We start from the raw sequence: 23100 nt of genomic DNA, 5'->3' as shown, positions 1-23100 counted from the left end.
GCTGGCTCCATGGTATAGTGGTATTTGATGCGTATGGAAGCCTTTATGAATAAGTGAGAAGCTGAAAGTAATTTTAAATATAAAAGCTGAATATAATACAGTAAAAGGCTTTATACATTTAAATGTTCCGAATTAAATAAAACACAATGAAAAATTTCCGTTACAAAACAAATTATTTTTGCGTTAAGCTTGCTGTAATAGGAGTACATTACTACATCACTGCTTGCGGTCACTCAGTTTTTCTATGGAGACGTAGGTGGGCGGGGCTCCACATCCGGGAACTACCGCTGACCCCCGACTTGACCCTGTAGGATTGCGAACATGGCGGAGGTAAGAAAGTGAAATAAATATTCGGAAAAAATAAATTTATACTACGGGATAGTTACTTCAGTCGAATATTCACACTGTTTGTGTGTTGTAGTTTAAGTGTACGAAATTAACTGTGGGATGTTTTCGCTGCTAAATAATGAGCATTTCTTGACTCAGGCATGTTTATTAAACTTCGGGTTTAGCTAACATTAGCGACGCTAGCCCCGTTTGGAGGTAGCTGCAGCGTTAGCGATGTTACTCCGCGGTTTTCTTCGAAAATACTTAACTGTGTATGATAATATTTTTTATTCAGCCGTGTGGCGGATTTTTATGCTTGGAGATATTTTATGAGTTATTTTTAATCGTTATTTGTTGCCTGTTGATACCAAGCCTAACTTGGACGCGTTAGCATAAATATCTAAAGGAGAATTAACTAGCTTGGAACTTCTCTTGTAAGTTAGCGAGCTGAGAAAATTAACCTAGTAAGCACTTGGCTGTTGGCGCTACGTTTGGGTGATTGCCGGTGATATACACGACGCTGTACCTGTGACATTTCAATCAGCGAGGTGCTAAATAAATGTTCCCACAGGAACCGGTGACAGTACTCTTTGTTTCAGTTTGTGTTGAACTGCAGTCAGCTTTAGGACAGGGTCGGGCGCGCTTTTCCCCAGCTCCCGACCCTGTCCTCTGTCAAAGGAACTAGAATATGTCAAGTTAATCAGCAGTGAGCTTTTTTTTATGTTGTTGTTGTCCAGCTAATGACGTATTGCATCTGATGCAGTTTTTTTTAATAGTATTTAAAAAATAAATCAATTATTTTTTAATTTCTTGCTCTTTTTCTGTTTTTCAGCCCTCCCTCGGGAATTCGAGCCCAGGTAATTTACATGTAGTTAGAGGCTTTCTGTAGTTGTTTGGTCGAAAGACACTGATTTGAAATCTTTTGTCTATCAGACACGGATTAATTTTGATTTTGATATTGATCGATATTAATCGTGTTCTGTGGTTTGTTTGTTTTAAAAAAAATATGATTAGTTTGAAACGGAAAATAAATGTATCAAGTTTTTAGGCTTAGATACCCTCTATGTTTAAGACAACACTGTTTTTTCCTGTACTTATTTTGAAATGAGAAATTAATATTACAAAATACTTGTACCGATTAAAAAATAAGTCCGTATTTCTTAATCGGTACATTTTGCTATTATTAGTATTTTTTTAAGCATGGTACTCACCACACCAGCTGCCTTCATCATCTGAAAATTTCTGTGATCTTGACATCACTGTCACAGTGTTTGTATATTATGATATTAAATAACAATGTTAGACTAAATAAGATTTCTGATGTGGTATCTCATGTAATGTGGTCGTTTCAGTTCTGCACGCACACACCCTGGAGATTATCAACAGTAGCACCTTCAGTAAAAGGCTGATTGTATCAATGTGCAAGTCTGAGCCCTTTTATAACAATTACTATAAGAATGTTTAATGCATCATAGTAATAATGATTTTATTGATATGTTTGCATATTTGAACATGTTAGCTGGCGGTTTTATTTATATATTATCAACTGATTTATTTAGGAGTTAATATTTTGCCGGTTGGGATATGTGGTGTTATGATTGTGTTGAAACTTCTATGGCAGTGTAATTTTGTGTAGAGGATTAATAAAGGATCTATCTGTCTGATAAGAAATTGCAGTGCAGCCAGTGTAAAAAGTAAAAAAACAACAACCAAGTTAAACTGTCAGCCAGCACTGTGAAAAAGGCTTCATCATCGTCCTCCATGTGTTCAGCTTCTTATATGTTAAAGACAGATCTGCTAATGTTAGCTGAAGCTCCTTTGGTGAATTAAGCACAATATAGTCTTCAGCTTTTAGATATATTTTGCCTTTGACCGGGTGTTTTCTCAGATGAGATGTGTTACTGTGGCCAGCTTTGCATTTACACTACAGATGTAGCAAAGAGCAGAGCAGTGGCTAAAATTAGGCACTGATTGATTTAGTGCTGTCCGTACTACAGTCCTCTACAGTAGTGAAGTAAAAAGTCCTTAGTTTAGTGCACAGTACTTCAAGTAATCCTATGTGGGTATTCAGTTTGTAAGTAGTTCAACATTTATATAATTTAGAATATAATATTTAACAAATTAAACCATAAAGTAACATTTCAGCCGCCCACACTCATACAGTATATGTGAAGATATGCAAAAAAAAATACTGAGTGACTCTTTAGAGCTTTACAATTTGTTGCAATTTCCTTAAATGAAGATTAAATTCTGTCATATTTTCCTTCTAAATTTCCATTGCCTCTTTCATGCTTCCTTTCATAGGAGGTTCAGCAGGTTCCGATGACCATGATTTTGACCCATCAGCTGAAATGCTTGTCCATGACTTTGATGACGAGCGCACCCTGGAGGAGGAGGAAATGTTGGAGGCATCAGATGAGACCAATGCCAATGAGATTGAAGATCTTACAAGGGTTTGTGTCAGGAGATCATATTTGGTTTGGTCAGGCCCATGGGGTAAATAAAACACTAGTGTAGTTCAACATTTATTTTCACAGTCTGTAAGGGAATAATCCTGAGTTTCAAATAGTGTTTGAAAACACTATTTTTTTTTTTTTTTGGGGGGGGGGGGGGGGGGGTGGTAATGGATTGACCCAGTACAACATACTCTGTTACAGCCGGAACAATAGTGTAGCTCTACAGCAGGCAGTACACAGAGAGAGACAAGTTGAATGGTTTAGTTGTAAATACCACCATACTGAGTGAATGGATAACAGCTGGCCAGCTGAGGGTACACTAGTGTTAAAACATAATGTTTTCCAGTTACTTTTTACTTTTGTTTAACTTTGTTTAATAAATGGTAAATGGTAAATGGCCTGTATTTGTATAGCGCTTTTACTAGTCCCGCCTAGGGACCCCAAAGCGCTTTACATGTCCAGTCATCCACCCATTCACGCTCACATTCACACACTGGTGGAGGCAGCTACAGTTGTAGCCACAGCTGCCCTGGGGCAGACTGACAGAAGCGAGGCTGCCATATCGCGCCATCGGCCCTTCTGGCCAACACCAGTAGGCGGTAGGTGAAGTGTCTTGCCCAAGGACACAACGACCGACATAACGACATAATTCTGCTAACTTATTCAATGGCTCCACGGTGTAGTGGTTAACACAGCTGCCTTACACATGAAAGATCCCTAGGTTGTTTCTGGGAGGAGTCACAAATCCAGGCTCAGGGAATCGTAACGTAAATGTGCTTCTGGTTCTTAAGCCGGACTAATTATATCTTTATGTATTAGCCGTTTTCAGACATATTGGCATTTTTAATGGCCGACAGAACAAATATGCCTCAACCGTGTTCTGACTGTTGATGTTGTATAGTTTATCCATCAGATGCAACTTCTTGGTTGGCAGCACCTGTTTGGAACGTCATAAACATAAAATCATCTGAGCAGAGTCAGGCAGAGCAATAAAGAGTAACCCACACTCTAACAGTAAAACAAGCTTGTTTTTAAGCTGTGTTGTCTTCTAAGGACTAATAAATACATATAACTTGTGTTATGGAAATCTACCTGTTTCGTATTTCTGAAAGAAAAAAAATCAGCTGCTATATTAGATTTTTTTAAATCATAAAATAACATCTTGCATTGGGTTGGTTTCTACCTAATTCTGGTCCCAAGCCTGGATAAATGGTAAGGTTGCTTCCAGAAAGGCATCTGCCATATGCCAAATCAAACATCCACCAGTGTGACTCAATGGGAAATAGGAGCAGACCACAAAATTTCACTTTCCATTTAAGTAATTCATGGTGGAATAATTAAACAACAACTGTGTGGTAATGGTTGTAGGGAGAGTTGCACTCTAAGCTCCATTTTGCACTACTTTGTATTTTGGTCAGTAGATGCCACAGTCTGTGGAACCTTACCTGCACTGACTGACTACACAGAATACATAATGAATAACTGGGTAGTGGGAAATGCAGTGCAGGTCCCTGATAATTTGATTATTTTTCATTTCTAGTTGAAGTAACTGTTGTTATTCCATGTTTTTCACAGCATAGCTCACTCAGGGCTGAAATGTTTATTCTGTATAATTGAACTTCAATTTCTCTTTATGTCTCACTGTGTAAGTATGTAGACATTTTAAGACAAGTTCATGCAGCAATGATTTTCATTGTATTGGTTTGCCCTCTTGTGGCTGAACATGACATTGGAACGGTTTGAGCCTTTAAAGTCTATTTTGTTCAGTTTTTTCAAATAATAATCAAACTTTAAATGTATTTAAATGTAACACCCAAGCATCAGTAAACCAATCTGCTTTTAATAGGAGGGAGAGATGCCTATTGATGAACTGCTGAGTCTGTATGGTTATGGGGGCGGCAGATCACCAGCAGATGAGGATGAGGAGGAAGAGGAAGAACCAGAAGAAGAGGAGGATGATGAGGAAGAGGATGAGGAACTTGACAATGATGAAAGCAGCAGAAGTACGGGCGAGCTGAAAAGAAATGAGGTATGTGTCGGAGGGCTTGTGTGTCATTCCCCTCTGCCTACAACTGTATGTACATCTTGTGAATCTTCCCTCTGAACAGAATGTTAAAGGTCTATCCTTTAAGCTTGGGTCCTCTACCAGAGGTCTGGGGGCACAAGAGTCCTGCGCAGTATCTTAGCTGCCGGCGTGGACGCCTAAGTTTGGGAATAACATGAGAATGAGTCAACATAAGATTTTTAAATTCATACCATAAGTGCATCTACGAAAAATCTCAGTTGAATTAGAATCCTGGTGACCTCAAGGTCAAGATCAGAAGTAAACTTTTCTGAAAATTACGTACAGATTTATACCATCGGTGCTGGAGGCTGGGGGCTGGGGGCTGCTGGTAAATGTTTTTACCTCACAGAGGGTGGCTAGCACTACTATAATGGAAGGCTCCTTTGCCACCAGGCAGCATAGCCATCAGTCTTCGATGATGCTTCATTGGGCCAATAGAATTTACTGTGAAGCAAATCGCCCAACTCTGGTGGTCAGTATTGCTTTGTGATGGGGGCGTTGTTGCCACTCTCTTTCTCTATACTATTGAGTAAGTGAGGACTAAGGGTGTGGTCTGTGTAAAAGAAGGGATAAAAACAATATAATGAGACATTCAGGCAAATCAGCCATTATCTTTCACTTATGTGATATTGTCAGGTAAAGTTGTGGTTATAAAATCACACAAACATGCGGGGGCTTTGAGTTCTGTTAGAGAAAGAAGCACCCACACAGAGCTACACATGCATGCTGGATTTTTGTCAAGAGTGGCAGATGATTTTTGAAATTGTTTAAACTTTTCTAACTTTTTGTGATTTGCTTTGTTTGTTTGTTTTTTTCAGAGTGAGGATGTGAAGAACTCATTGGAACAGGCAGGTGAGACCCAGGCAGCCTCAGAGGGTCGCACGCGCTCAGTCAGGTCACTCGGCACAGCAGAACTTATTCGCCCTCAGAAACTCAAGTACTTTGAAAGTATGTGTTGTACTGCTAATACATTTTTCTTATCTTCCTTCTTTTTTACTTGTGTTGTTTTATATTTGTAAACAGCTGGATAAGTAAATATCACATTATGTCTCAGGCAATAATGATGCCGAGGAGGAGTCAGATGAAGATGAAGATTATGTTCCATCTGAAGACTGGAAAAAGGTAAAGCAAAAAAGACATGTGCACCATCAGATGAAGCTGAATTCATTTGGCCGTCTCTGTGATGAGCTGCTGACTTATAATGTCACCACTGCAGAATTATGAGTTTGTTGTTAACTTAATACTGAATACTTTATATTATTTATGTATCTATTTTAACTGTAAAAAAAACAGCGATGTAGGCTATGTGAATTGATAAATTTTATATGTACAGTGGGGCAAAAAAGTATTTAGTCAGCCACCGATTGTGCAAGTTCCCCCACTTAAAATGATGACAGAGGTCAGTAATTTGCACCAGAGGTACACTTCAACTGTGAGAGACAGAATGTGAAAAAAAAATCCATGAATTCACATGGTAGGATTTGTAAAGAATTTATTCGTAAATCAGGGTGGAAAATAAGTATTTGGTCAATAACAAAAATACAACTCAATACTTTGTAACATAACCTTTGTTGGCAATAACAGAGGTCAAACGTTTACTATAGGTCTTTACCAGGTTTGCACACACAGTAGCTGGTATTTTGGCCCATTCCTCCATGCAGATCTTCTCAAGAGCAGTGATGTTTTGGGGCTGTCGCCGAGCAACACGGACTTTCAATTCCCGCCACAGATTTTCTATGGGGTTGAGGTCTGGAGACTGGCTAGGCCACTCCAGGACTTTCAAATGCTTCTTACGGAGCCACTCCTTTGTTGCCCGGGCGGTGTGTTTTGGATCATTGTCATGTTGGAAGACCCAGCCTCGTTTCATCTTCAAAGTTCTCACTGATGGAAGGAGGTTTTGGCTCAAAATCTCACGATACTTGGCCCCATTCATTCTGTCCTTAACACGGATCAGTCGTCCTGTCCCCTTGGCAGAAAAACAGCCCCATAGCATGATGTTTCCACCCCCATGCTTCACAGTAGGTATGGTGTTCTTGGGATGCAACTCAGTATTCTTCTTCCTCCAAACACGACGAGTTGAGTTTATACCAAAAAGTTCTACTTTGGTTTCATCTGACCACATGACATTCTCCCAATCCTCTGCTGTATCATCCATGTGCTCTCTGGCAAACTTCAGACGGGCCTGGACATGCACTGGCTTCAGCAGCGGAACACGTCTGGCACTGCGGGATTTGATTCCCTGCCGTTGTAGTGTGTTACTGATGGTGACCTTTGTTACTTTGGTCCCAGCTCTCTGCAGGTCATTCACCAGGTCCCCCCGTGTGGTTCTGGGATCTTTGCTCACCGTTCTCATGATCATTTTGACCCCACGGGATGAGATCTTGCGTGGAGCCCCAGATCGAGGGAGATTATCAGTAGTCTTGTATGTCTTCCATTTTCTGATGATTGCTCCCACAGTTGATTTTTTCACACCAAGCTGCTTGCCTATTGTAGATTCACTCTTCCCAGTCTGGTGCAGGTCTACAATTCTTTTCCTGGTGTCCTTCGAAAGCTCTTTGGTCTTGGCCATGGCGGAGTTTGGAGTCTGACTGGTTGAGGCTGTGGACAGGTGTCTTTTATACAGATGATGAGGTCAAACAGGTGCCATTCATACAGGTAACGAGTGGGGGACAGAAAAGCTTCTTACAGAAGACGTTACAGGTCTGTGAGAGATGAGATGATGATGATGATGAGATAGCCTTTATTTGTCAGTTGCAGGTCTTTTGCCCACAACCGAGATGACAGACCTTGCCGACCGTACATACAATACACAAACATCACATTGGGGAGACAGGTCAGGCTAGGTAGCGAGGAAAAAAAACATCGAAATGTGTAACGCAAAAGGATAATACAGGAATGCACAGATATCAACACACCATAGCACAATAAACACAGACAAGCAACATGGGAAAGAGTTCCAGTGTGTACATCTGATCTGGGACCGCTGCAATCTTTCGACTGCGCCTCCAACTGACCCGATGTCCACATCAGAGGGGAGGTAAGCGTTGGAGGTGGCGTTGGATCCGGGGTAGGGAGGGTGATGCGTCAGTGAGTGCTTATCAGTATCAGTATATGTATGTGTGTGCGTGTCGATAGTTCAGCTGAGACAATGTCCTTCGCCCTGCCAGGCTAAGTAAACAGTCTTCCAGCCAACCCAGGTGGCCTTGCATGGAATGGGAAGGAACAGACTAAACACAGTCGTTATCAGGGTGTTTTGTTCAGCTCCGGCCTTGTAGCTGGCGCCGAGAGGGTATCCGGATGAAGTGATGTTAATTTTTTACTTTAGTGCAAACAGCTCATATGAATTTCAGAGCAGTTCTACAGTCCAACACTGGTCTCTCAATCTCCCGTTGGAGAGCCGCGAGCTTCGCCATACTTGCTTTCTGTGATGTTGTCATTTCTTGTGCTCAAGGAGCCGATTTCTGAGAACTCACGGCAGTGTGCCTCCCCGAGATGTCATCCAATTTTGCGCCCAGAGATGTTATTCCGGGCTAGCCCTTCCGAGATGTATCCAGTCTGCAGTCAGAGATCTTATTCTGAGTATTCACAGCAGCCGTAGCCTCTCCAAGATCTTATCCGTGGTGACTCAATGAGCCCATTTTGAGAAACTCACGCCTCTCCCATCGTTCCAATCCCAGCGGGCAGCCTTGTGGGGGTTTGAACAGCCGGTTCCGCTTTCTTAATTCTTCGATAAGTCAGGGCCAAGCCAGCTCCGACCCGCCAGAACCCTGTTACCATGGTTCCGAATAGGTAGATATCTTCAGCACTCAGGCTCACCCAAGCCCAAACTTCTCGTTGAGAAAGGGGTGTCAATTGCATTTAGGGACCAGTTGATCCAATCCATAATTCCTCTTTTAGGTTTTAGAGAACAGACTGTGAGAGAATGTTCCAGGGAAAATACAAAAAAACCCCACGAGACTAGACAAGGACATAAGCAGGGAAGATAAGGGAGAGGAGAAAAAGTGCGTCCGCCTCCTCCGAGAGCCAAAGAAGAAGAGCCAGGGATTTTCCTTGTTTGAGGTGACCAAATACTTATTTTCCACCCTGATTTACGAATAAATTCTTTACAAATCCTACCATGTGAATTCATGGATTTTCTTTTCACATTCTGTCTCTCACAGTTGAAGTGTACCTCTGGTGCAAATTACTGACCTCTGTCATCATTTTAAGTGGGGGAACTTGCACAATCGGTGGCTGACTAAATACTTTTTTGCCCCACTGTATGTGTAAACATTTAATAAAATAAATACAAATATTTGCCATAAAAGACATCCAGATCTTTTTTTGTGCTCTTAGTACACTTCTGAAATAATCGCGGGGCTACACTCAGTGTGAATTATGTTTTTCCCAATAGGAGATTATGGTGGGTTCCATGTATCAGGCAGAAACTCCTGTGGGTCTGTGTAAATACAAAGACAATGAGAAAGGTTAGTTGGGTTTTTGTGTATTTACACCATAACCTTTCTCAAGCTTCCTGGATCCAGATAAACCGAGGAGGCTTTGCAAGATAAAATGTTGATGTCTTGCCCTTTGTTTCATTTGAACCTGTACTTTCAGTTTACGAAAACGACGACCAGCTGTTGTGGAACCCTGAGTGTCTTCCTGAAGGCAAAGTTGTGGAGTTCTTGACAGAGGCTTCCAGGCGGACGGGAGAGGAGAAAGGAGTGGATGCAATCCCAGAGGGATCCCATATCAAAGATAATGAACAGGTGACAGCAGCTCTTCTGTAGCTTGAATCAAATCACACAAAGCAGATCACGTGCTGTTATGTATAACTGTCGTCTAATCTAAACCTGTTCGTCTGTATCCTGCCGGTAGGCGTTGTATGAACTGGTGAAATGTGACTTTGACACAGAGGAAGCTTTAAGAAGACTTAGATTTAATGTAAAAGCAGCCAGAGGTAAGCAACCTATTACTCACAGATGTTCTTCACATTTTGTTCTTGTCTGTGTAGCCCTCTGCATTTTGAATTTTCTCCTAAAAAACAGTTGAATTCAAATGAAACATTAACACTTATGACTCTCTGTAACAGAGGAGCTCTCTGTCTGGACTGAAGAAGAATGTAGAAATTTTGAACAAGGACTGAAAGCTTATGGAAAAGACTTTCATTTAATACAGGCCAACAAGGTGAGAGAAAAACACATTAGTTAGAGATTTCTGATTCTAACATGGCGCTAACATGAGATGTTTACTGTCAGGTGGTTTTCTGGATACTTAGGGTTGGAATCTGCTTCATTTGAACGTTTTTTGCTTTTTGAGACTAGTAAAATTGATTTGTTAAGATTTTAAAATGTCTGCAAATCATTTGACTTTTGTCCAGTTGCTAAGCTCTTATTTGATTTGTCTCTTACTTGAATCTGTCCTGAAACTGTGTCTTCAGGTGATGGTAATAATGGTCATTTCATGTCTGCTGAATTAAATCTTTCAGGTGAGAACTAGGTCTGTAGGAGAATGTGTGGCCTTTTATTACATGTGGAAGAAGTCTGAGCGTTATGATTTCTTTGCACAGCAAACCAGACTTGGGAAAAGGAAATACAACCTTCACCCCGGTGTCACGTAAGTTAACTTTTAAAAAAGTGTATGCAATTTTGAAGAACATTGCTCATAGAAAATTAGTAATGGAAGAATGTGCAACCTCCACCGACTGTGAGGTTGCTTATGTAAAAATCTTCTTTTTTAAGTATTAAGAGCTTTGCAAATGCTTGGTTAAAGCCCCTTTGGCACCAGTGATGGCCACATTATTATAAAATAGTCTGCTGAGGCAGCGTACCTGAAACTGGTTGTTGATCTTCTGTTGTGCCTTGTCTGCTGCTTCCTTCTGTTCCTTAGTGGTCATCAGTTGTTCTCATTTTCTAGCTTGAACATCTCTCTGAGCTGTCTCTTCTTTACGGTTAGTTCAGTGGACTGGCAGGTGCTCTTCATTTGATCTTATTTTTGAGCCAGTTTGTGCAAATCTATATGGGATTTTGTGGGAACTGTCTTTTTCTCTTTGAAGAAGCTCATCCTTTTGTTTGAGCTCTTCTTGGAGCCTGCTGACCGTCATCTTCATCTTCAAGCAGCTGCTCCAGCAGAGATTTGTCTCGTTATTTCCTTGATTGTAGAAAAAAAGAGAATTTATTTAATTTTTGTGGCTCTGTCTTTAAGGATTGCGAAAGAATCAAACCCGGTTTATAGAAGCCATCGCATAAGTGAAGCTATAGATTTAATGTCGTAGAAACCACCCACAGTCACTGTCAGACTGGGGAGGGACACCTGACCACACAGACTGCTAAACCATATGAACAGTTTAGGTTGTGTAACAGACTGTGTGCATTGCTTTCTGTCATCAGTGACTATATGGACAGATTACTGGATGAGACGGAGAGTGCGACATCCAGCAGGGCAGCATCACCTCCTCCCACCACCTCCAACAGCAGCGCCAGCCACTCGGAGAGAGAAGACAGCAGCAGTCAGAATGGTGAGCTGATAAATACACATAAGTGCACCACGTTTATCCTAAAATATAACCAGCCTTTAATTTACTGAGAGTTTTGGGTAAATGACAAGAATTTAAGACAAACTTTGATCCTGTGCTTGAAAACTGACTCAAAGTTACTCTAACCATCACTTAAATATTCAATACAGTCATTCATATGCAGTGATGGGAATAACGGAGACTAACGGCGTTACTTTTTTCAGTAACGAGTAATCTAACTAATTACTATTCCTATCGTTACAATGCCGTTACAGTTACTAACAAGAAAATGCAGGCCGTGACTATTTTTCAACAAACAGACGGTTGAAGCTGTGTTCAGCTTACCGCATCTTCTATCAGTTGCACGGAAGTAGCTGACTACATAAGTAATCTGGACGCTACGGCTTTAAGCAGCTGCGCGCTCCTGCGGACGGTAATCACGATCACTGTCTAGCACAACACCTGGAGCTAAGGGTGCAGTGCTGCTGTTTGACTGAGGAAGAATAAAGGAGTCGTGGTAAGCCAATCACATGACCACTTAAAGACAAAGCAACAAGGTGATTTATACCAGTTTTTAAATTGTGTTGATAGGCCACGTAAAACCAGAGTCATGATAAACAATATATACGCGGCGTTTTTTCCTCAATAGTTTCGTCACGTTTACTGTCTAAGGACAGCGCAGCGAGCACTCTCTGCTTATGAGCAAAAAAAAAAAAAAAAACCCGGGAAGTTTTAGGAGTGACGGCGAGAGAAAAAAAAGAGAGAGAGAGATAGCGGAAAAAGAGAGAGAGAGAGTTTTGAGATGTGAGAGATTTGTGACGTTTAGCATATTTGGGGTCTGTAGTTAATGTGTTGTCTTGTAGTTAGTGTGTAGTGTTCTGGATAGTTTTGTGTTGTGTGTCAGAACAATGAGGCGACTGCTGTCTCCAGGTAGAAACAGGAGTGATACACCTGCTGCTGTCAGACCTGCAGGTATCAGGCTGTGATGTTCTCCTTTATAGTGGACAGAAATTATTTTTTTGGAGTGGCACAAATAATTTGTGTGGTGTCTTATTGAACGCAGAACAGCTGATTGTTCTGTAAATAGTCTGAAATGGTTATTTTAAAAAAGCAAGATAAAAGGTAAATGGATGCAAATCACTTTTTTTGCAAAACTTGTGCATATGATTTTAAAATTGACAATTTATATTTGCATTTAAAGTTATGAAATATGATTCATTAAACATGTTTGTGGTTGTTACAGTAAACGTTTTCTACTCTGATTTTATGTTTTTTGTGCTGAAAAGGATGATACCAAACAAGGCAAAGTAAATAGTTATTATAGGTAAAATGTGGAGGGAAAATCAAAAGTAGTTAAAAATGGCCAATTATACCCTGGACCCCAGACTGTTAAACTTTTTTCTTTTTTTTTTAAAGTAACGCAATAGTTACTTTGCAAGTAATTAATTACTTTTAGAATATTGTAACTCAGTTACTTTTTTGAAGAAGTAACTATAATTAATTACTTTTTCAAAGTAACTTGCCCAACACTGTTCATATGTAGTTTACATAGACCACTTTTGTCCCCCTCACACCTGTATTCTGCTGTATGGTTGGGTGCAGCAATCATCAAGGACAGAAAAAATGTTTTTTTTTACGGTAAATCACTTTCCTGTTGTTTCAGATAGAGACCACAAAAAAAAAAAAAAACAGTTAACGGATACAGACATCAGATAAATAGTATGACAGTAAAACAATTATAAGCTACTTGAAGTTTAAAATCACCAGTCATTTCAAACAATATATGACCATTTAAAATTTTTAGATTTGTAATTTCATCTTTTGCTAGTTTCTTTCTTATCTCCTTCATCTGTCTCCTCCACTTCCACTCTCGCCTCACCGTCTCCATCTCATCCGCTTCCTCCTAAACTGAAGTTAGGGTTCTAAAAGAAGTAATCCTACATGAATTAGTTATCGTCAGCAGATCAGCCACATAACCCTCCCGTCTCCGGATAGCTGACAAGAGATGGCTAAACAGCAACATAACGTTCAGCTAATATTAGACTTCACCGGCCTAAAACTCTTTAAGTACTTTTTCTCAGATAAACAGCTTGATTACCTTCTCAGATTCTCAGAGTTTATTTGCTAAGTGTGAGTCTGCCCACTTTAGATCCACTTCAAAAAAGTGTCAGAAACGCCTGTGAAAGGCAGCAAACTGGAGCTTTTCCAGTGGCAGTCTCCCACTGAAAACGCTACATCCAGATTTACCTACCTGGATGATTGAGAATTCATCAAGACGTTCCTCTGCGTATATACACTTGTTTGTTTACTCATAGATGCCATGGTTTATCGCATCTACATAATGTTTAGTAGGTTTTTCACTGTTTCAGGATTATTACATGTCCAAAATGGCTGACAAGTAATGTGACGTGATCACGTCTGTAAACCTCTGCATGAAGGTTGCACTCCCTGTAAATGGTGGAATCTCAGGAACCTGATTGAAAACATCTGACAACACCTGAATGGCTTTTTTTCCCCCTTAAACTTGTTAAATATGTCTAACCCCGTGTTTCATCTTTCTTCGTTAGGTGTTGCAAGCCACACAGTGGATGGTGCTCAGTTGCCGCCAGCAAACCAAGTCAAATCTGAGGGCGTTCAGTCCAACGGTCCGTCCCATCCTCCGGAAGCTCCGCCTCCAGCTTCAGACAACAACTCCAATGGCTGCAGCCAGCCCACTGCACCCACCCTCGACAGAAATGGCTCCCTGGAGCCTCTGCTAGACCACAGGGACACAGCACCCGACAGGCCGGCCAAGAGGTGCAGGACGGAGGCAGAGCCCGTGTGCCAAAGCGAAGTGGAACCATCCAGAACGCAGGAGAATTGATGGCTTCACAGCTGAGCAGCGTTGACTAACAGACACTGACTTGGGGGTTAAAAATGTTTGTACTTCTCCAGTGATGGTAGATTTAGGGGGGCAGAGGATGAGGAAAATGAACCCTACTGACCCATGAGCATAGCATCTCCTGACAGAGAGAGACAGACTGGCTTTGAGGTCAAAGGTCACTGAAAAACACATCTTGAAGAACAGCCAACCGAGGTCCTCCAGGAGGGGCGGCAGTTACCCCCCCCCCCCCCCCACCCTGACGTCCTTCCATCCCATCAACCCCCCCCAAGCGCATCCCAAAGTATCATAGCTAGATAACGTCCATCAAAACATCCCCAGCCTCCCTTTTTGGAGCCTGACAAAATTTTGCCAAGAATTCCCTTTTTCTATTTGTTCTTAAAGATAATAAATCACCTTCAATATTTTTTTACACAAGATATTTATATTTTTTAACAAAAGTAAATAAATCCTAGTCTAATGATGGGTGATTGCCATTGAAGCCATTTGCTTGCTGTTATAAGGATTTGATGAAACAGGACATGTCTAAGTGATTACATGCTTACGCTAGAATAAAGATGCTTAGTAAAAACAAGAGGAATAGGCTGGTGCTGTAGCTAGTTCTCACTTTAGTTGCACTTTGATTGTACGTTTCCCGTCTCTATCAATGAGATGTGGCGTCAGAACCCAGCAGAAGTCCATGTTCACTCCTTCACTTCTTTCTCTGGCTGTTTGTTTCAGATAAATAAACCAGAGGGTGACTCCTCCTGCAGGTTTGTTTGTGTAAAGCAGCTGACATCAGTGATGTCCTGTATTATAAGTCACCATGTAGAAGATCTCTGTATTTTTGAATTTTCATAGTCGGTGCATTGCTCAACACTTTGTTTTTACTAGTCAGAATGTGATTTTTCATGTAAAGTTTGTATAGATTTCTTACCTCGAGCGGTTTTATAACTGTCTGTATTTTCTGGTCTTCCTTGTAGGCTGTGCTTTTTGTTGGAAAACTGATCCTACTTTTGTTTCTCCAAGACGGTTATAATAATAAAAAAAACAAAGTAGCCATTCCTCTTTCCCTCTGTTTGGCAGTGCTTCCCTTTCCTGTGTGACGCTGATTCAGAGAGTTCGTTGCAAAAAAAGCTCCTTCTTGTGTGCAGCTTTGAATATGCAGAGATTCTTTTTAAAACCAGAGCTTAGTTTCTGTCATTCCTCAGTAATTGGCTTCCACACAGCAGATTTCCAGGAGTAAAAGTGACCTGGCTGATGTGAAAGTGTCACCTGAAAGAACCTAATGATGTTTTGGTACAGTAGCTGTTCAGCGTAACGATTAAATGTTTTATTTTATATTCCATCATTGAACGTGCATTCAGAAGATAAGAGGAGTTTGTCTCAAATAATGTTAATGGATTTTTTTGTTTGGACAATATTGTCTTTTATTTCTATGTAAATGATGGCGTGAATAAAAATAAAGTGTATTCCAAGGCTGGCTATGACTTGAATAATACTGGCATTTCATTGAATTACTGTGCAAAATAGAGTCAATAACAGAATAACAACAGCTTCATTAGAAAATTATTTATGATGTACAGTTAATTCCGAGTTATGTATCGAAACAGAATTAATAAAAAATAGATATTTTTTAATTTGGAAATTAATGAAAATGAACAATTATAAAAATTAAGTTCATATAGTCTTTTGGTTGCTCCTTTCAGGGATCACCACAGCAGATTGTCCTCTCATGGCTGAACAACCTTCTCTGTGTTTCCTCTTTCACTACATCCACGAGTCTTCTCTGTGTTTGCCTCCACTCATAAAAACATTTCCACATAGAAGACGACACATGAAAATTTTGCTGAAGTTCTTCCGTCCCAGGCGGGGTTTCAGTCTTTGGTTTATGCCTTTTCTGTTAAAATATAAAGCAGTTAACTTCAGAGACTCGTACAGTGAAAAACAGTGTAAAAACTATATTGTTAAATTCCAAACATCGATAAGGTGAAACCTTGTGTGGTTTTGACTCATTTTAACTGTTCTTACTTGATTGCTCCTGTGTGAAGGTGATATAGGAGTACACCAAGCTCCCAGCAATGCTGTGAGAAACAAAGATGAGAAAATGTGCTCCTGTACTTTTTTTTAAATCGAGTATTGGACTTTTTCCTATCACAGACATTCTAAAACATGGGCAGAGCTTCCAGTTTGGAAAAATGAAGTAAAGGTGGAAGTGGCTTAAACCTGTATTCTATCTGAAGGCCACCTAACAGCTTTCTTCCTTGATCACTCTAATAAACACTTTCCTGATGAGTTCATGGCTCAGTCGCTGGGTCATACTAAAGTGGGGAAAAAATCAAGTCTGTTTTATAAATATTGGTCATAACTTGTTAAAAATTAGGATATGAAATTAGGACAGTTTCTAAAAGGATTATCTGTGGTCGGCTGAATGTGTTACAACTTATGACTGACAAATCGTTTATTCAGTTGATTTTATTTTTATAAATATAACTGGTTTCACGGTGCACCCACCCCACATCATGACACCCAAAAGCATTCACCTTCAAAGTCAAACTTGTGCTTTTTGATTGTGGTGGTAAGCTACAACTTGTACTTTTTGGGCAAATCTGTATCTGTTTTCGATTTGTGTCATCATTTTCTCAAGTTTCACTAACACTTGGCAGTTAGTTGGAAAGTGTCTGCAGACAAGTTGGCAAACTACTCCAAACTACTCGCAATCGTGGCGATCTACTGACTATCAAAGCAATCGCAAGGTTTTTGGTGCAGCACCCTCTTTGCAACTGATTTCATTGGCAACAGCCAGCAGTCTTCAGAAACTAATTGCCAGCTAGCTGGGGACTACACCGGGACACATTTTTTAGGGGTTTGCCATCCAATCTCTAGCCCTCTAAGCCTTTGAGAATAAAGTCTGAGCTCCTTCCTCCACCCATGTCTGCTATGCTTCTGCAAGCCACTTTGCAACCCTCTTCAGCTCCTCTCTTTGCTGTATCTGAATGAATCAATGTCCTATCTGGTGTTCAGTGAAGTTTACTGCCGATCTCCTCTCATACGTTTTCCACTTAGGAAGCCACATATTACTTATGTTCGGGGGAAACTGGCACGGGGCATTGCCGTCCTGAGGAAAGCAAAGCATATGCTGGATCAGAAAGCACTGCACATTTTATACTGTGCTTTACTACTGCCATATATGAGCTACTGTGTAGAGGTCTGGGGAAACACATACAAAAGTAACACACAAACAATAACTGTAATACAGAAAAGGGCCATTAGATTAATAAATAATGTGGGGTACAGGGACCATACAAATGCACTCTTTGTCAAAATGCAAGCTATTAAATTCCAAGACTTGGTGAAGCTTAAAACAGCGCAAATAATGTATAAAGTAAGAAATAAATTGCTTCCAAAAGAAATCTGTAAATTGTTCATAGAAAGAGAAGGTGGGTATAACTTAAGAGGGAAATGGAATTTAAAAATACAAAGTGCTAGAACAACTTTAAGAACGATGTCTATCTCAATTGCAGGAGTTAAATTATGGAACAGTCTAACAGAAGAAATAAAAGACATTAAAAACATAAAACAGTTTAAAGTAAAATATAAAAACCTGATTTTAAATAAGTATAACAATGAAGAAAACGGGGTTAACCCAGGACGGTAATGTTGCTGGTAATGGTGTTGTGGTTCTTTTTTGGTTTTTTTTTTTTTTGTGTTTGTTTTGTTTTGGTTGTTTGTTTTTCCATAATTTGTGTATCTGCAAATATACACCTTCTGTATTTTTCATATGAAAGAAACTATACTGTGGTGGGGCTTGCTAATTTCTTGTTTTTGATTTATGTATGTTTTGTTTTGTTTTACTTTTGTTTCATATGTTGTTTGTTTAATTTAAGACTATAAAAAAATAATAATTTAAATGAATGAGAGGTAAAACTTGAGGGGGTAGGGACAAATAAGTAAATACTTCTACCTACTCCTTTTCAAACAAATAATGGAATAATATATTGTAATGACTGTGAAGGCTCATGTTTGAAATGTTTGAAATAAAAATGAACTGAACTGAACTGAACTTATGTCTGGACACACAAGTAAGCCCCAGAACAAAAATATCTTGATTGTCTTTGAACGACACTGGTCCTAAATCAGCTCAACAGTTCAGCTGTTGAATCTGTCTTACCTGATGTTCAGACCTATAAAGTTAGTCCAGGTGAATATGTAGTCCCCTCCAAACACCATTCCAATGTATGTCACGAGGATATTCTGTGGATGTCGCAGGGAAAGTCACTGCACATGTACGCACTACACATCAAACTGTGAGCGTGAGCCAGCCTGAGATGACTCACCTTAATACAGCCAATGATGGAGGTGGTGAGCGCGGAGTTGTACTGTGTGCACAGCATGATGGAGTACATCAAAATAAATCTGTGCAATGAAGCGAAGCAGAGTTAGACAAAAAGACAAAAGTGGGCAATCATGGAATAAACAATGACGATTAGGCGTCTACTTTACCCCATGACACAGGAGAGCACAAACTGCACAGCAAACATGTGATCAGACCAACCATTATACTCCAGCCCCTGTACCCGAACACCCACGCACACACACACGCACACAGCACTGATTATCTGAGCTCTCTGACTCTTAAGTTTTACAAACCAATCAGTGTTTGAAAACTTACCATTTGCAAGTCCCCTGAGTAGTAAGCGTACGCCAGAGTGGGGAAAATCATTATCAAAGCATTGTAATAAAGAAGACCGTATTTGCCCAGCTCCTGTGTGGATGGGAGAAGATGACCCTTTAAAGTCTTCATGACAAACAGCCAGTATATATACTGTGTGACCTGCTGCTCTGCTCACCTTGGAGTCCAGCTTCTGCTTCACATATGCCCCACTGGCTGCTGTCAGAACATTATTCAGCATTATGAATATGTATCCTTCCAGATCAAAAGCTAAGTCGGCGCTACAAAGCAAAAAACGCCACAGGACGTGGCAAAGAATCACACATGTGCCTCTTCATAAAGCCCGAAGCGGATGGCGGTGTCTGTGTATGTGACCGTCTCACCTGGCTGCGATGAAAGCACCAAAGATCATGGTGAAAACCGTCATTTTAATGGAGGTAGAAAAGGTCTTTCTGTGAGGAAAGTAGACGGGTGGCAGTGTTAAAATCAGTTATTTATGCAGAAAAATCTGAGAGAAAAGAAATTATTTTCTTACTTTAGCAAGAATCCCTCAAACACCATGGTAAGAAAAATACTGAACCTCCTCAGCACAGTAAACATGGGTAAACTGAGGCAGAAAAATACACGCTGTTAAGTTTGGCAAGTCACATTTGGGACGCTGTGTCTCGTGTCATGTTCTATAAAGTTCTCACTTGAGGCGCTGAGTCCCAAACAGTCCTGATATTTGATTCCCGACATACAACAGCGGCAGCGGGAACATCTGGAAAGACAGGGTATGTGTGAAAAGTGATGACCAGTTCTTCATCTTTTGATTTTCAGCTTTATAAATCCCCACCTCACCTTGCGTGGAATACTCGAATCCAAATCTGGAAATGAGATAACTCCCAACATTTTCCCAATCCTCAGAACTACAACCGTAGCCAGCATCTGCAAAGGAAAGGGGGGCACGGCACATCAGACGGTGCTACCACATAAACAGAAAACAGCTTTAAAGAGATCCTTACTTGGCCAATTCCAACACATGTTGATGACGGGAATCTGTAAAACAAGACAACACACGACTCAGTCATATGAATGATGCTTTACCTGACATTCCATTACAGACGATGTGAGGATGAGAAGCTTCATTTCCTGGAAGTTGTCCACTTTTTTGGAGGACTTTCTGGTTTTGGATGCATGCTTTCATCTTGTTTATGCCCAACTATGACCCTCACACATATTGAGATTCATAAGAGGTTTGGTGTGTTACGCATTCGTAGCTTGGTTGTAAAAAATAGTTGAGTTACTGTTTGACCTCTGAGATCAAGAAGGTATCTTTCCCAGATAACTACTGCTCACTGCGTATTTTCTCCTTTATTTGTATTTTTGATTATACTCTCTAAACTCTAGAGTCGGTTGTTGAGTTGGGAAAATCACAGCAGTTCAGCAGCAAAAAGCATACCAGTTGAAAGTGACTTCAATCATCACTTTTCTCTGATGAGATATTATTGAACAGGCGTACCCAATGAAGTGGCCAGTGTTCTGGTATAGGATGCTACTTTTATTTTTGACATTTAAAAGCTAAAATTCTGCACCTTCTCCTGGAACACAGTCACATTTATACCTATCAGTTATTTTTACCATACATTTAAAAAGCTTTGTTTATAACAAATAACAATGATGATAATAACATTATAGAACATTTCCAGCATTATCTTGTGTGCAGAGTACATCCAGCTGCACCCCTGGGTGTGTTGTGTGCAGTGGGGCAGAGGTTACGTCAAAGGTGCGTGTCCTGTGGTACCTAAAGCTTCACCTGGACCCATTTCTCTGACAGTTTTCAGACGTCCAGCTTCGTCTATCTGACACCCCTTCTTCTTCTTCTTCTTATTGATAACGGTGTAAAATTGGTCAAACGTGCCCCACCAATCAGCAGCTAACTTAGACTTTGCACCTTTACCTGTAGTTTGTGAGGACGCTTTTGTTGACGACGACGATGAGAAACGAGCTGACTCCGTAAAAGACCGCCGCTAACAGCTTCAGCAGCACCGCTGAGGTATCCCCGGATGTTTGTCTTTCGGTTGTGGAGGATGTTCCCTCAGACGACAAGCTCTTTTGGCCGGGCTCACCCCGACGTTTGACGTGCGCCGCCATCAGAGGGGTCGACAAAGTTTGTTTAAAAAAAGAAGGAACGCCTGTCACTACCCGATCCGTACCGGAAACCCGATCGGTACCCCGCATGCGCGAAAGGTGTCTACTTCCGGTCGTAGCGTTTTACGATAGTTACGGGTCAGAGTATCTGTTAAGATGTTAAGAATAATAAGTATATCTTAAAATGTTTGCAATAATAAAGCATTTCAGTACAATGTAGACAAAAACGAAAAATAAAAAGATAGTTACGGATCGGGACTCCCCGGTCCTTACTGCGCATGTGCAAAGTCGGACCGTACAAATCGGGTCTACCCGATCCGTACCGCGCATGTGCAGATGTTTTCTTCTTCTTCTGTTCGTTTAATGGCAGTTTACTCCCCAGTGTACGAGGATACTGCCACCTGCTGACCGAGCGGATGAACCCTATTGTAAACTGAATTAGCGTCATTACAAACGTGTGTTAAATTTGATTTAGTGATAGTCGAGTGTGTTTATGCTTATCTGTGTGGAGAGGATTGACTGGAATAGTGATGATGATGTCCGCTATCACTGTTAATTGTCAGTAAACACTTAATCTGGCTGCTGAATCTTCACGTGACATATTACAGTCTGTATTATTAATTCTGTAATTAGGCGCCATTCTTCTTATTTTAAGGCGCTGTTGTTCAATCGGGGGACGCTCTCTGTTGAGGAGAAAAGCATGAATTTGTTTGTATACGGATTATCCATAGTTTAAATGTCCCGGTAGTCGAAAATGAGGCAGAGCTGTTGAGAAATGCTAGGAGCTAACTGGGCGCTAACCGTATCATTCAAATATATTGAATGTCGCAATGCTGGCAAAGAGAGGAAGTGACGTAAGATTTGCGCATGCGGGGTACCGATCGGGTTTCCGGTACGGATCGGGTAGCGACAACGCTAATTGGTCTTCCCGCGCATGCGTGAAAGACTGTGCTCGGTAATCCCGTCGGCGAAGAAGGAAATGCAATGGAGGGAAACATCCCAATGTTTAAGACTCTTTGAAAAATGTTTTAATTCAGTTGTCTATCTGAATTGACCTAAATAAAAGCTGGTTTAATTACTATGTGCAAGCATGACTTCCACAAAATAGCGTCTTAATTTTATGCTGTAGTAACACACCTAGCTACAACCAAAAAAGCTAACCACCTTCATAACCACTGAAATAACCAGTATTTGTTAAAGTGCCAGCCACACGGACAAGAAAAATGACAGTAAACCCTTCTTTTTCGCCTCAGGTGTGTAGCATCAGGCTACTTGTTTTGCTGCTTTCCCCTAATCCTTGTAATCCTACAAGTTTGACTTTTTAAACGACTTTCTTTCACTCCAGCCTAGACAGGCCCTGAATAAACCACAACCTCATGTTTGCAACATGGAAGGTTTTGTGCCATGAAGTAATGTCCAGAATTTATGTATGTTTGAGATCTAATATATTTACTTTAAATGGTAAACAGACTGTAGTGAATAGGATTTATGAAGGTGTTATATATAAGATAATTACCTGTTTTGCAAGTATCTTTATGACTGCGTTGCGTTCTTATCCTTTTTGGTCCCTTAAAAGTATCTCTATAACATCTATAATATCCATTTGTTACAATGTTGCTGCCCTCTTTGGCCTGATCTCTTTTTTAAAAGGCATTTTTAACAGTAATGAAATGTTTTACCCGGATAAATGAAGGATATATACAACAGTCACTTTGCCAAAAACGGATTTCAGCTTCTACCTTGAGACAGGATCGTTATTTCCAGCTCAAAATGACTCCATATTATCCATGACACATATGTCTGACAGATTACAGGCTAACAAGTCATTTACAACAGTTGAAATTCCCATAAAAACAACACCCTGTTTCTTTCACTCTAGCCTAAATGAGGAACTGGCACTGAATAAACTACCGAAAACAGCACATCTGTGAATGCATTTAAAGGAGCAACTGACAGAGCAGACGTAACACCTCTAAAGCATTTTTATTAGAACAGGGATGTTTGCAGAGAAAGTTTTAATGTCATGTGGCTCAAACGGTCCTACGAGGAAAACTGCTCCAGCCTGTTGTATCAGCGCGTCGCCAGCAAGTCTTTGCA

The 23100-nt window shown here is 40.5% G+C and overlaps 2 protein-coding genes across 5 annotated transcripts; one reads left to right on the top strand and one right to left on the bottom strand.

The window, feature by feature from the left end:
• Positions 1-238: 238 nt before the first annotated feature.
• On the top strand, positions 239-15271 carry mier1b (mesoderm induction early response 1b, transcriptional regulator). Of its 2 annotated transcripts, none has more exons than XM_085139224.1 (13): positions 239-330; positions 1160-1184; positions 2632-2780; positions 4630-4812; positions 5667-5796; positions 5903-5970; positions 9242-9314; positions 9445-9596; positions 9706-9787; positions 9920-10014; positions 10397-10443; positions 11217-11344; positions 13909-15271. In XM_085139224.1, the coding sequence occupies exons 1-13, from the start codon at positions 322-324 to the stop codon at positions 14202-14204; spliced, it is 1437 nt and encodes a 478-aa protein (XP_084995350.1). In that variant the 5' UTR covers positions 239-321; the 3' UTR covers positions 14205-15271. The 2 variants fall into 2 exon arrangements, with proteins under 2 accessions (XP_084995350.1, XP_084995349.1); XM_085139223.1 differs by having other exon boundaries at positions 10316-10443.
• LOC146498109 (solute carrier family 35 member D2-like protein) lies at positions 12981-22855 on the bottom strand. 3 transcript variants are annotated; one of them, XM_085139228.1, is made up of 13 exons: positions 20813-22855; positions 19878-19911; positions 19714-19800; positions 19566-19633; positions 19409-19480; positions 19257-19325; positions 19052-19154; positions 18874-18966; positions 18705-18772; positions 18539-18617; positions 18373-18455; positions 16233-16285; positions 12981-16101 (listed from the first exon to the last, which is right to left on the bottom strand). In XM_085139228.1, the coding sequence occupies exons 1-13, from the start codon at positions 21091-21093 to the stop codon at positions 16091-16093; spliced, it is 1101 nt and encodes a 366-aa protein (XP_084995354.1). In that variant the 5' UTR covers positions 21094-22855; the 3' UTR covers positions 12981-16090. The 3 variants fall into 3 exon arrangements, 2 of the variants coding, with proteins under 2 accessions (XP_084995354.1, XP_084995353.1); XM_085139227.1 differs by lacking the exon at positions 12981-16101 and having other exon boundaries at positions 16131-16285; XR_014870472.1 differs by lacking the exons at positions 12981-16101; positions 18705-18772.
• Positions 22856-23100: the final 245 nt, after the last annotated feature.

The sequence above is a fragment of the Neolamprologus multifasciatus genome, chromosome 18 (genome assembly GCF_963576455.1).
Source record: "Neolamprologus multifasciatus chromosome 18, fNeoMul1.2, whole genome shotgun sequence".
In the NCBI taxonomy this organism is placed as follows: Eukaryota; Metazoa; Chordata; class Actinopteri; order Cichliformes; family Cichlidae; genus Neolamprologus; species Neolamprologus multifasciatus.
The sequence above is the reverse complement of the archived record's forward strand: the minus strand, read 5'-3'. Positions and strand labels throughout refer to the sequence as shown.

Coding starts and splice junctions, on each gene's coding strand:
- LOC146498109 (XM_085139227.1), bottom strand. CDS start 21,093: ATGCGGGGTACCGATCGGGTTTCCGGTACGGATCGGGTAGTGACAGGC. Junction 19,326..19,408: donor TTTGAGGGATTCTTGCTAAA/GTAAGAAAATAA, acceptor CTTTCCTCACAG/AAAGACCTTTTCTACCTCCA. Junction 18,618..18,704: donor GTGCTCTCCTGTGTCATGGG/GTAAAGTAGACG, acceptor TTCATTGCACAG/ATTTATTTTGATGTACTCCA.
- mier1b (XM_085139223.1), top strand. Junction 5,971..9,241: donor CATCTGAAGACTGGAAAAAG/GTAAAGCAAAAA, acceptor TTTTCCCAATAG/GAGATTATGGTGGGTTCCAT. Junction 9,597..9,705: donor ATATCAAAGATAATGAACAG/GTGACAGCAGCT, acceptor TCCTGCCGGTAG/GCGTTGTATGAACTGGTGAA.